Here is a 13106-nt window from a genome sequence, read left to right as displayed (position 1 = left end):
ATGTCAAAATTAGATTTGTTTTAATTATGAATTTGAGTTTTAATGCACAAACAAAGGAAGTCCAGCATGATGCATAATTTTCAGGTGTTTTTATTGGGTATTTATTTGAAAGAAAATGTGTCTCGTGCATAAATCACCTTATCAAAAGAGCTCCTTTATTAATTTCAATGACAAAGGTCATGAATACTCTATACCATGGTTTACAAAAACTTATCAACTAACAATATACATGTTGTTCTTTTATATCCATATTTTTTTCTTTGCATGTCATCCTTTTGTATTTTGAATGTGTATTTTGGTTGAAGCCTAGCTAAAAATATGACAGCTCTTATTGCACTCATATCTTATGATGCAATGAATCTGTATTTTATTTTTAAAATTTTGATCTTATTAGCTTCTACAAACTTTTAATCCTCAAGTTTAGCTTAAACACTCGTGCACATCAGATCCTCTTATGTAATAAAAACAAGGATTGCAGGTCTTAGGGAGTGTTTGAATGCACCAGAGTTAATGGTTAGTTAGCTAAAAAATTGCTAGTGAAATTAGCTAGTTAACAAATAGCTAGCTAACTATTAACTAATTTACTAAAAATAGATAATAACTGAACTATTAGCTAGAGTGTTTGATATTTCTAGCTAATTTTAATCGCTAACTATTAGCTTTATGTATTCAAACACCCCTTATATTAAACTCTTGAGTACGAAAATGATATAAAGTTATTGAAATTTTTTGCACCACGTCACTTGATATTTGTGGCATAGCTTGAACTGACATCTAAGGTGGAGGTGGTAGCGATGCTAAGCTCAAGAGGTTATTAAGAATCAATGCTCAATTGCTATTGTTAATCTAGAGTTATTTGCTACATAGCTTATACAGTATACCAGAAGTGTGACTATTTAAACGACAATTTGAATTTAACAGGGTCCCCTTGGTATTTTTTTTGGGTTTCGAGATATTAATTAGGATCAAATTTGTAATTAGTGACTAAGTACTTAGATATTGATTTCCATAAAAGTTACTCATAGTTCCGTCAGCTATTTTGTATGATCTTGTTAAGTAGTCCTAAGCCTGAAGTAGAAAATTAGCGTCACTGTTTGTGGACGTACTGAAAATAAAACAATAATCAATATAAAAAGTATATGATTTCCTTATTATTAGGGCAATGTTCGTTTTGACCACAATCTATATCTATTGGACAGAATTGGATGTGTTAAAATTCATAGCAAGTCAAAATTCTTCGCAATTTTTCGAATCCATATAGAATATGAACAAGGCCTTATTGATTGATACTTCTGCACGTCAACACAACGCACAAAAAAATGTACGTAGTAAAACTATCATACGGCGGAAGTAGTTCACGCTTCACATGCACGACATCGTCACCACCTCGCACTGCAGCAATGGTCACAGCAGAACTTGACCCGCGCGGCGCGCAGCTAGCAATGCCTTGCTTACATGGACACGGACGGTCGCTGACGCTCACCAGACGGGCAGCAGGTAGCAGAAGTCGGCGTCGTACGGCTCGACCTCCAGCATCTTGGCCGCCGGCGCCGGCGTGGGCGCCCTGCTGCCGCTGCCCATGTTGGCGCCCAGGACCTCCCTGATGGCCCGGCGGAGCGGCCCCGACGCCCTGGGCAGCTGGCTGTGCACCCACTCCAGCAGCGACGCGGCGTCGTCGGCGAAGTCGCGCATGTGCCAGTGCAGCAGCTTGGGCACCACGACGGCGCGCTGCTTCCTGCCGGCGACGCGCACCGAAGACTCCAGGTACTCCACCTTGGCCCGCTCCAGCTCGTTCGACACGTCCTCCGCCGTGTACACGCGCAGCTGCAGGCAGGACAGACAAACCCAACGGCACGCCACGTGAGGCGACTCAGTCTGGGAGACTGGGACTCGGGGGCAGTGGGGAGGGTCGACAGGGACGAGACGACGACACACGTACTGCTGGCGAGGAGCGGCTGCCTCTGCACAGCGCGAAGACGACGTTGGGCTCGGGATACCCTAGCCCGTACGAGTGCAGCAGATCCGTCTGTCCGTCGTCGCCCATAATGCCCTTATCATCATCAACATACATACCCTTGTTCAGATTAAAAACATTAATGAAAAAGGGAAAACGATGATGCATTCTGCGTTCTGCTAGTCTTTTTGCATACTTGCTTGGCGTCAGGAGAGTGCCTCAGGATGAGGTGCTCGATCGACACAACGTTCAGCACTGTTCCGCCGACGTTCACCGAAGCCTGAATATGACTGTCGGCGTTAGCAACTTGTATAAAGGCAAAGTTTTTTTTTTGTCTTTCCAAAAGCAAGTTTGAGGAAAGATAGCCTCCTGAAGCAATCAAGTTTTTTTTTCTCAATCAGTGGAAAGAGCACAGCAGCAGGGCACCTGATTCAGCAGCGCAAGAAGCTTCTCCGGAGACGGAGGCAAACCGTGCTGGAGAAACGCCTGAAACCATGACGGATAAAAAATCAGCACTGCCTTCACGCAATGGTTCGTCAGGCTAGGCCGCTACGCGTGAGATGGAACCAGAGGATCAGCTTACAGTACATGCATCACGCAGAAGTTGTAGACGTTGATCCAAAACGCCAGCTTCTGCTTGTTCGTCATAAGGCTGGGGTCGACGGCGCAGAGCTTCTGCATCAGGCCTCTAGGCAGTAGGCACGCACGCAGACGCATACAGGGAGGCCAAAACAAAAGCCATCCATCATTCAGTCAGTCAAGAGGCTGTACAGGCAGCAAGCAGCATGCACAGTTGCACACGACACAAACTGGGGGGGAGGCGGGGAGCCCGTCAGCTCAAGCGCACGCACCTCAGGTTCTTGATGTCGACGAGGCACAGTGAGATGCGGCTGACGTCGACGGAGCCTCTGGTGAACTCGACGAACCTCCTCTGGCACCCGGCGGCAGACCCGGTCTCCGCGCCGCCGCCCTTGGCCGCCGCTCTCCGGCTCTTGAGCGGGCTCATCGCCGCCGCGGCGCCGTTCACGGACGCGGAGACCCTGGGGACGAGGCTCCTGGGGCCGATGCACGAGATGTTGAGCTTGGACGACGACGCGCCGCCGCCGCTCGGCTCCAGCTCCAGATCCAGCTCCCCCGCGTCCGCCGCCGTCGCCGTCGCCGTCTTGTTGAGCTTGTGGAAGATGGTCACCGTCAGCCTGACGAGCTCCTCCGAGAGCCTGTTGGGGCTGCTCGCCATGCAGTACGTCTTCCGCTCGGGAGGCGTCGGCCGGTACGGGTTCTCCGACGACGACGACGACGAGTGGCAGTGGCTGCTCCTCCTGCCGACGACGTGCTCTGTCTCATCTCCTGATGATCCAAAACACCATGATGGGTCGCGCGTGGCGCGTCGATCAGACAGCGTCTGCGTCGGACACAACGAGCTCCGCACGCGGGTGCTCTTGCCGAGCACTTGACCACGTCAGTACGTCCTATACCTTTGGCGGAGGCGGATCCGACGGAAGCCTTGCTCTCGCGTTCGGGAGCCTCGTCGCTGCCCGGACCCGGACACGGTAGCCTGGGTAGCTGCTGGGCGCCTGCTTGTTGGAGCTGGAGCTCCCTCCTGGACACGGACACGGAGTGCCGTTGCTGGCGGTTGTGCTGCTGCTGCTGCTGCTGGTGGTGGAGGATGCAGTGGTCCGTCCACTTCTGCTCCCGGCGCAGCCTCAGGCGCAGGTCGTCCACCTTCTTCTCCAAGTAGAATATCTCGTCCTCCACCACCGCTAGCTCCGCTAAAAGGCCCCTAACCTACACCGGCCATTGCATACAAAGAAAAAGTAAACACACAAACACACACACACATTCAGATTTTACTGTTGATATACACAAGGGGCAAAGCAGTGATACGGTAAAAAAAAAGGATAACAACTACGAGCAGCAACCATTGTCAAGTCGTACTGATGGCCTTCTTGTACTGTACCACGCAAGCATTGGGTGATTGATCCAGTTGACAGAGGTAGAGTACAGTACGAGAAGGCGGCATCCAAGGAAACCAGATCTGATAGATAAGAGGTACTAGTGATTTTGTCTGAAGATAGACAGGTCGAGATCGCTCACACAGTAGCTCTGCGTCCTTGGTTCTCAAGTGAGAGACACAGGTGACGTCGGATCTCGGATGGCAGGCAAGGCAGGCAGGAATCCAAAGGACACACTGTTGTGTTCCTGCACCTGGCGTTGGAATGGAAAATGGCCGTGCTCTGGGAGTCCATGCATATGCATGGTACATGTTTACCCTAGGGGCCGGTGACTCGAGTGGATCCACCACACCCACACACGTCACTGGCGTCGAGTACGGGGGTGTGAGTGTGTGACAGCTTCACGTGTGCCGTATTTCCCTCCAGATGCGGCGGTGAGGTGAAATGCCACGACTCACGATGCAAATAATTCCTATGGGACTGCGGTGACAGTACACTTGCAATCATGTTTGTTCTTCGTGGCTAGGAGACTTCAGACTGAGCAGTTTCAGCCTTTTTTTTATTGATGAGCAGCAGGCTATTTGCTTGGCTTTAATTTATATCTACTTTTATTGTACCCGTTTCTATTGAGTATCTTTGTTTATATAGATTATAGATACAACATTCAAACAACTAGATTTAATCCGAAGCGAACATCCCCTAACCTTGTTTGTTTCCTTTAAAATTATATAATCCAGCTTATAGATTATATAAACAACTATTGACATACTTATAAATTATCATAATTTAGGTATGTAAATTCTATAATCCATTTAATAATATGTGTTGTCTATTTATCCCAACTTATTTAAACTAGATTATATAATCTATGGGGAACAAACAGTGCCTAGGACTATCAGCGTCACAGCTCCAAACGATCGACAAGGTAATAAGCTACAAAATCAGAACTTTTTCGGATTGCTATGCAGAAATCAGTTCATGCATGATGATATCATACATGCATGATGATCTCACACTGACGGGACTAGCTGGCTGATGAACATTCAGCCGGCCGCCACTACATGCAGATGCAGGCATGGAATGGAACAGAGAAGTGAGTGAGACGCGCTTACGTTGGTAGGAACCAGCGCGGAGAGGCAGCAATGGCACACGACGCGCCCCTGGAGCGAGCACTGCAGGACCCTGCCCAGCTGCTGCTCCTTCTCGAGCACCGTCTCCAGCTCCGACACCTGCACACAGAGAGAGAGAGAGAGAGAGAGAGCGTCAGCCGAGAGAGTCTGCCGTACGTCCATGGAAGACGAGAGAGTCTGCCGCACTGGGCAGCGCACCTCGAACTCGAGCTCCAGCCGCTTCTCGCGCTGCTCGTCCCTGTCCATGAGGAAGTACATCAGCTTCATCTTGCACCGGCGCACCCGCGGCCTTCTTAAACCCGCGCCCGGGCCTGGGCCCGGTCGCCCGCGCCGCCGGTGGAGCGGGTAGTAACTGCCGCCGCCGGCGGGACGTAATGGCGTCGGCGAGCTCATTTAGTGTTGTGGGGGGGGGGGGGGGGGGGGGGGGTCTCGGCCTCTCGATCGGTCTCTCCGGCGCGGGTAAGAAAAGGAGGATGCGGGGAGTGAGAGAGAGAGCGACGTCTCGCTGCCGCGCCGCCTGTCAGAGCACCGAGAGAAGAACCCCGCGCGGAGGGGTTGCCGCCTCTTTCGGGGCAGACGGCAGAGAGAGATAGGGACTAGGGAGGGAGGCAGCGCAACGGGTGACGGGGTGGCGAGGGCGCGTCGGTGTCGCGTTACGCTTCCCGTGCGGGCACCGGAAATAGCTGGCCGGCCCATGCAGTGCAACGCATGACCGGCTTAAATTCCCCAGCGGTTGACGCAATGCAACGCGCCGAGGGGCTGCGCGAATTTATGCCCGTGACGGCATCTGTTACCAAGGTCACTTTGATGAGGGTTGAGGGGTACAGCCTCACGTTTTCTTTTTTTTCATCTTCAAAATATAAATATATAAATCAGCGGTTTAAACTTTACAAAACTCATCCAATCATAATATTCTCTAAATTCATCAAATAAATTATTTTAAAACATAACACATTCTTAAAACCAACCGTTAAGATTGTTAGATAAACCTTTTCTCTTAATCGCTCAAATACAATATCCAATGTTATTTGAATTATGGCTACTCACACGTCCCTCACGCACAATAAGAGCATCTCCAAGAGACTAGTTAAATGACTCGTCAAGCCAAATTTTGGCTACTTAACAGTAAAATAACTTTCTAACAGACTAGTTATCTGACTCGCCAAGCTATCTGACTCTCCAAATCAGCTCTCTCACTAGCTAAATTTGGCTAGCCACCTGACTAGCAAAATTAGATAAATAGTCTGTTGGAGTAAGATGCTACATATATAATGTAATCTTTATGAAAAGATAAATAGAGAGTTAAATAGAGAGTAAAAAATAAAAAGTCTCTTGGAGATGCTCTAACCCCCCTACCACCTCTCATTATCCCACGGCTCCCCTCCCCTTCTCGTGCCACCTCACCAGCCTCTATCTTTTCTCTCGCCTTCCCGGAACCATAGCGTTAGCATAGATATATAGATTATTCATCTTCAAAGTGCACACTCATTTTATAGTCTTATAAATTTACAGATAATATTAATGTCTCTTTTTATAGATTTATAAAACCATAAAAAACTCCATTATATAAAATATTAGTTTTCACATTTTCACTTAAATAGTAAAAAGGTTAAAATTATACACAAATAGAGATTTAAGATTTAAACTATGGTTGTTCAGATATCTAACCAGTAGAAGACATGTATATCTAACCACCAGTAGAAAACACGTCTTTTTGGTTTATATCTATACTTTGCTAGTTCTAGGAATACGAGACCACCCATGCCGACTTATCTTGAATCGACAGGTTTCATCCCACTAATTAAGCCACGCCCATTCTTGTACGTATGTGTATTTAATTTTAAAAAAAAAGAAGTAAACAATAGTTTTGGACATTGTTTGGATCCGTATTTCATTTGTAAAAACAAGAATAGATATTCAATCCCCTATGCCTGGGGAGATCGAATATATATCGTACAATAATTGTCTGGCTGCCTCCGTGCAACGATTAGCTGACAAGTTGCATTCGCAGATCAGGCTAATCCGTACGGAGCACAGATGACCGGTACAGTTTTGGCAGCATTCGACCAATGTGGGGCACAAGGGCACAAGGCTACCTTGTCCCAAATGTCCAAAAACTTCAGTCTCACACCCTAGGCATCGGGTGACGCAATTACATACACCAAACCCATGGTTCAGATGACGGATCCACCGTAATTCGGCACAAAAAAAAGGGGATACATAAGCACCATTATTGATACGTCCAGAGGTAAACATTATTAGCAAGCTCAAGCTAGAAGTTGGGGGCAGGCAAAACAGTCTCTGCTCCTGCGCAAAAGCTACTAGCTTACATAGCACAGTTGAGCAAAAAAAAAGTATGTTCGTCTTCAGCGTAGCATCTTAAGCGGACTTCACGGTGGCCGCGTTGATGATGTCGATGAACTCAGGCTGCAGACGAGATAGGGTTGGAAACAGTCAGCAACACGGGCAGCCAGTTCGTTGTTTCTTTGGTTTATAAAAATAAAAGGAAAAAGAAACAGGACATCAACCGTCTTTCTGGATTTTTCATTACCTTCAAAGAAGCTCCACCGACAAGAAAACCATCGACATCAGGCTGTGCTGCTAGCTCTTTGCAGTTCGCAGCAGTTACAGAGCCTGTAGCAGGAGGCACGTGTGTGATTACCAAAGATGATTTAGCAGCTAGCACATAAAACGCCAAGTCGATGGCTCCAACAAAATGTATGTACCTCCGTAGATGATCCTAGTAGATTCAGCAACCTCAGGGCTGGCATTGGTCTTTAGCCAATCCCTCAGGGAGGCGTGCACCTGGGAACATAATACGAATTTGAGCGTTGCACAAAGAAAAGGATAATGTGTAGCAGATCAACATATTTTATAATAGTAGTGCATCACAGCCCAACACTGAAACAGATAAAAATATATGAACCAGTAGAGACTTCTAGAAAAAAACTTACTTCCTGAGCCTGAGCTGGGGTGGCAACTTTACCAGTTCCAATAGCCCAAACTGGTTCATAGGCAACAACTACGTTGCTCCAGTCCTTGATCTTCTCTGTAAAACAAACAGCCATTTGATCCATTCAGCCTGAATTTTCATATGGCGTCAAATTTTTCAACTTGGTAAATCCAAAGCAGGGCACTAAAAAACCAGCATGCGAATTCATCCAAGCAACAGAAACACACATAAGCTGATTCCTAAACTACAGCTGTTACTGAAAAACAGTAATGACTGAACTACACATGTAGATTATCTAACCAAACTGAATGCCAAGATGTAAATTTATCACGAACAGGACAAAACAAAATTCACTAGAAGAGAAGTGTTCAACAAAGATGTCTAGCTAGTAGCTACATTTATATAATCTTAGTATTATATGAATGGGAGCTAACAGTAGAAGCACTTGAATATAATCAATCAGCAACTCTTCATTATCATAAGAAAAAAAACTAACAATGAAGAGCATAGACAAAGACTACACAATCACTGGACTGAGAGTAAATGAAAGGTACCAGCAATTGCTTTTGTTTGTGCAGCAACAACATCCATGGTAGACCCAGCCTCCCTCTGCTCAAGGGTCTCACCAACACATGCAATGACCTTTAGTCCCTGAGACAGGGCATACGCAACCTTGTCTCCAACAAACTGCCATCCAAGCAGAAGAGTAAAACCATTAGATGTGAACATTCTTTGGAAGGTAATGGTTATAGTGTGAAGATAGGGCCTCCACAGTACGTCAACAATCAAACATACCACAAAGGAAACATAGTCCCAAATGAAAACATGCATGCATTACAACCACAATGAAAATGACACGAAAAACATGTTGCATAAGATGCGGCCTGGATCATACTTCATTTGATTCTCCCAGCAGAGCTCTCCTTTCAGAGTGTCCAAGAATGACCCAGGGAACACCAAGGTTGACGAGCATCTCAGCACTGCATTAATAATGACTTTGGTCATTAACTAATAGTGAAATTGAATGAAGCGTATTAGCACAATATACAAAGTGCTGAATTAGGTTATACATGCAGAATGCTTAGCATGGCATCAGTTAATCAGTATACAAGTAGTTAAGATTGAATGAAAGCGTGAAAGGTGACTTCAAAAGCCTCTTGTGCATAATGGACTAATGGTCAAGAGATGATAATCAATTATTCTAGTGTATGTATGCATTTGCACTGAAGGCTTGATATTGATCCTTCCTTAGATTGGTCATCATGACATACGGCGTGATCAGACAGGAGAGAAGTAAAGACTAACCTGACTTCACCAGTGAAAGCACCTCCCTTCTTCACCCAGCAGTTCTGAGCAGCAACATGGAACTCTTGGCGCAGCTGGCTCTTGACCACAGGAAGGAAGACATAAGGAGGGCTGACAACGACCTCTGCAATGCAATCAATACCAAATTGCTAAATACATCATACAATACGCTTTAGTAAATTACTCAGGATGGATTTCGAAAATCTGCAAAGTTCAAGGTTAGTCCTAAAGGACAGGCCTAGTGCAGTGGTGAGAAGCCTCCCCACTAAGCCAAAAGTCCACACAGCCTCTCTGTAAAAAAATGCAGGGGTAAGACTATCCCACTCATGTGGGAGCCACCACCACTGGGTCTGTCCTTCCTCCTTCGAGGTTAGTCCTAAAAGGCATCACGTAAAAGTTTTTGGTGTCCGTACCCACAACATCTGAAGGGGGAACCTGTCCTTCATTCAGGGTTTTGACAATCTTCTCGACCTGATCTGTGGTTCCATTCTGCACGCATCAGGATCAACCATGACATGATCAGTTAACACTTAACAGGCAATTCAGTATGTATACACGTCACTTGTATGAGAAATTTGGCAAAGCAACATGCTCTTTCACTGCTAATGAGTACTGAAGTCGCCAAAGGAGCTCCCATATATATGCTCGGATTGAGCAAGGAGCTCCAATATATGCTCGGATAGTCGGATTGAGTAGGGTCCTTCACGAAACATCTAAAATTACCGCGCTCCGTGACAAAAAAAAAACTACGGTTAAATCGTGCGGCAGGCAATGGATCTCCAGAAGTTGCAGATCGAGCTTCTATGCTGCTACAGACAAGACGTGGGGGTTTTCGATTTGTTCTGCGCTGGCCGCTGGGGCCTAGAAGCACGGGGTGGATCTGAAGAAGGCCACTTCCAGCTAGGTCAGAACATACAAAGACCATCAACATCACCTTGTCTGATTCCGTCTTGGACGAGAACGACCAGATCAGTTCTATTCGTGTCCAGATCTTAAAAGATCACACCTGGAGGCATCACGTCCACTAGCGATCTATACCGTATCACAGAGAGTAAAACACTAGCCTAGCCGCAAACGGGATCAGAAATATGAGAGCCCCACATCCGATCCACGAGGGGAAGAGAAATTACGCATTTCCAGTTGCCACCGACGAAGAACTTGCGGCCCATCTCGGTGAGGTGTCGATTAGATTGGGGTGCGGAGCTTCGGACGGCGAAGAGAGAGAGAGGGAGAGGGGTGCTTCTAGATTGGATTTCGCTGCTTGTGGAGGAAGAAAGACAAGGGGCACGGGATAATATAGGTGGGGTGAGGTTTGTGGCCTCTCATGTGATCCCAATTCATCACTTTCTTTTTTATATATATTTAAACCCGTGAAATCAACTACTATGTTATAGATAACTTTTCGTATTTCTACGCAGCTGGGAATCAACTGGGTAGTATCGCCGTATTAGGCTGTAGCTACAAATGTCCTGTACTGTACGAGCTGTAGCAGTGGAGCGGCTAGGGATGCGTCACGGACACAGGCCACGCGGGTGCAGACGATCCAGCGGCGGCACATGATACTGCGGGCACCCGGCGGCCGGTGCAGTCGCACGGAACAGGGGGCGGCGGCGAATCAGCGGCCGGCGCATCGCGACACGGGTGACGGACTGACGGGCGCGTTTGCATGCTTGCATTGCATAGTTGCATCGTGGATGCGCACCACCGCCTCGGCGGTTCCGCTTTCGTGCTCCACCTTCGCTGCAAAGCTAGTACTCGGTTCGGCGGCCATTCGGCCCGCTCTCGGTTCGCAGCCGGGCCCAGTTTATTATTGCCCTTCTTTTGAGACGGATAGGTTGGTTGGGCCTGGTACGGGATGCCAGTTAAGCCCATCTCAGAAGAAATACGCACAATTTAGGAAACCAGCCAAATCATATACGAGACAATTGTATATGTGGGACTCTAAGCATCCTATTTTGCAGTTTTGTCATTCAAATCATTTACTTTGTCAAGATAGAACTTCAAACATTTTCTATTTGAATAGAATGACATTTGACGTATTTTCTTTTATTTTTTTTATTTTTCCTTGTATTTAAAGCCTAAATAGAAGAAATTACCCCTACTAGATTTTTACTGAAAGTCGCCTAGATGAGGTGAATAGGCAAATCTGAAATTTACAAACTTAAAGCACAACTACAAGCCGGGGTTAGCGTTAGAAATATAAACGAGTCCAAAAGAGAGGTGAAAACAAATCACAAGCGAATAAGAGCGGATGACACGGTGATTTGTTTTACCGAGGTTCGGTTCTTGCAAACCTACTCCCCGTTGAGGTGGTCACAAAGACCGGGTCTCTTTCAACCCTTTCCCTCTCTCAAACGGTCACTTAGACCGAGTGAGCTTCTCTTCTCAATCAAACGGGACACCAAGTCCCCACAAGGACCACCACACAATTGGGGTCTCTTGCTTTGATTACAATGATCTTGGGAACAAGAAAAAGGAAGAAGAAAAGCAATCCAAGCGCAAGAGATCAAATGAACACAAATGTCTCTCTCTCTAGTCACTAATTTGGTTGGATTGATTCCGGACTTGGGAGATGATTTGATCTCTTTGTTTGTGTCTTGTATTGAATGTTATAGCTCTTGCATAAGGTTTGAAAGCTGAAAACTTGGATGCAATGAATGGTGGGTGGTTGGGGGTATTTATAGCCCCAACCACCAAAGGAGCCGTTGGTGGAGGCTGCTGTCGCATGGCGCACCGGACAGTCCGGTGCGCCACCGGACAGTGTCCGGTGCGCCAGCCACGTCACCCGGTCGTTGGGTTCTGACTGTTGGAGCTTCTAACAGCTGGACCACCGGACAGTATGGTGGTGCATCGGACAGTCACTGTTCACTGTCCGGTGCGTCTTCTGGCTCTGCTCTGACTTCTACGTGCACTATAGCGCATTAACTGCTCGTTGCAGACGACCGTTGACGCTGTGTAGCCGTTACTCCGCTGGCGCACCGGACAGTCCGGTGCTACACCGGACAGTCCGATGAATTATAGCGGAGTGCCTCCCAGAATTCCCGAAGGTGGCAAGTTCAGACTGGAATTCCCTGGTGCACCGGACAATCCGGTGGCACAGACCAGGGCACACTTCGATTGTCTTTTGCTCTCTTTGTTTGAACCCTTTCTTGGTCTTTTTATTGGTTTGTTGTGAACCTTTGGCACCTGTAAAACTTATAATCTAGAGCAAACTAGTTAGTCCAATTATTTGTGTTGGGTAATTCAACCACCAAATCAATTAGAAAAAGGTGTAAGCCTATTTCCCTTTCAATCTCCCCCTTTTTGGTGATTGATGCCAACACAAACCAAAGCAAATATAAAAGTGCATAATTGAACTAGTTTGCATAATGTAAGTGCAAAGGTTGTTTGGAATGAAACCAATAATTATTTCTACTAGATATGCATGGATGACTTTCTTCTTATTAAACATTTTGGACCATGCTTGCACCACTTGTTTTGTTTTGCAAAGTTTTGGAAATTCTTTTTCAATTTTTTTTGCAAATAGTCAAAGGTATATAAATAAGATTTTAAGATTTTGAGAAGCATTTTCAAGATATGAAATTTTCCCCTGTTTCAAATGCTTTTCCTTTGACTAAACAAAACTCCCCCTTAATGAAATCCTCCTCTTAGTGTTCAAGAGGGTTTTAGATATTAATTTTGAAGACGGTATACCAATTTGAAAAATCTATCAATAATAAGATGCCAATTTGAAAACACTTACTTTAAATACAAATTGAAAGACTAAAATTTTTGAAATTGGTGGTGGTGCGGTCCTTTTGCTTTAGGCTAAT

The 13106-nt window shown here is 46.3% G+C and overlaps 2 protein-coding genes across 6 annotated transcripts; both read right to left on the bottom strand.

The window, feature by feature from the left end:
- Nucleotides 1-1220: 1220 nt before the first annotated feature.
- On the bottom strand, nucleotides 1221-5753 carry LOC100381749 (uncharacterized). 5 transcript variants are annotated; one of them, XM_008674870.3, is made up of 9 exons: nucleotides 5235-5748; nucleotides 5019-5135; nucleotides 3430-3739; nucleotides 2806-3301; nucleotides 2543-2642; nucleotides 2381-2440; nucleotides 2151-2234; nucleotides 1940-2074; nucleotides 1221-1824 (listed from the first exon to the last, which is right to left on the bottom strand). In XM_008674870.3, the coding sequence occupies exons 1-9, from the start codon at nucleotides 5427-5429 to the stop codon at nucleotides 1480-1482; spliced, it is 1842 nt and encodes a 613-aa protein (XP_008673092.1). In that variant the 5' UTR covers nucleotides 5430-5748; the 3' UTR covers nucleotides 1221-1479. The 5 variants fall into 5 exon arrangements, with proteins under 5 accessions (XP_008673092.1, XP_008673091.1, XP_008673093.1 ...); XM_008674869.3 differs by having other exon boundaries at nucleotides 2538-2640; XM_008674871.3 differs by having other exon boundaries at nucleotides 1940-2050; nucleotides 2538-2640.
- A 1501-nt stretch (nucleotides 5754-7254) lies between these two features.
- Nucleotides 7255-10731, bottom strand: LOC100272481 (triosephosphate isomerase, cytosolic). The gene is made up of 9 exons (NM_001146952.1): nucleotides 10425-10731; nucleotides 9708-9783; nucleotides 9295-9418; nucleotides 8885-8969; nucleotides 8544-8676; nucleotides 7991-8085; nucleotides 7763-7841; nucleotides 7588-7670; nucleotides 7255-7463 (listed from the first exon to the last, which is right to left on the bottom strand). Exons 1-9 carry the CDS (start codon nucleotides 10461-10463, stop codon nucleotides 7416-7418), a joined length of 762 nt encoding a protein of 253 aa, NP_001140424.1. The 5' UTR covers nucleotides 10464-10731; the 3' UTR covers nucleotides 7255-7415.
- Between the last annotated feature and the right edge of the window lie 2375 nt (nucleotides 10732-13106).

The sequence above is a fragment of the Zea mays genome, chromosome 3 (genome assembly GCF_902167145.1).
Source record: "Zea mays cultivar B73 chromosome 3, Zm-B73-REFERENCE-NAM-5.0, whole genome shotgun sequence".
NCBI classification, from domain to species: domain Eukaryota; kingdom Viridiplantae; phylum Streptophyta; class Magnoliopsida; order Poales; family Poaceae; genus Zea; species Zea mays.
Note: the sequence above shows the minus strand (reverse complement) of the source record. Positions and strands in the feature narration are given on the sequence as shown.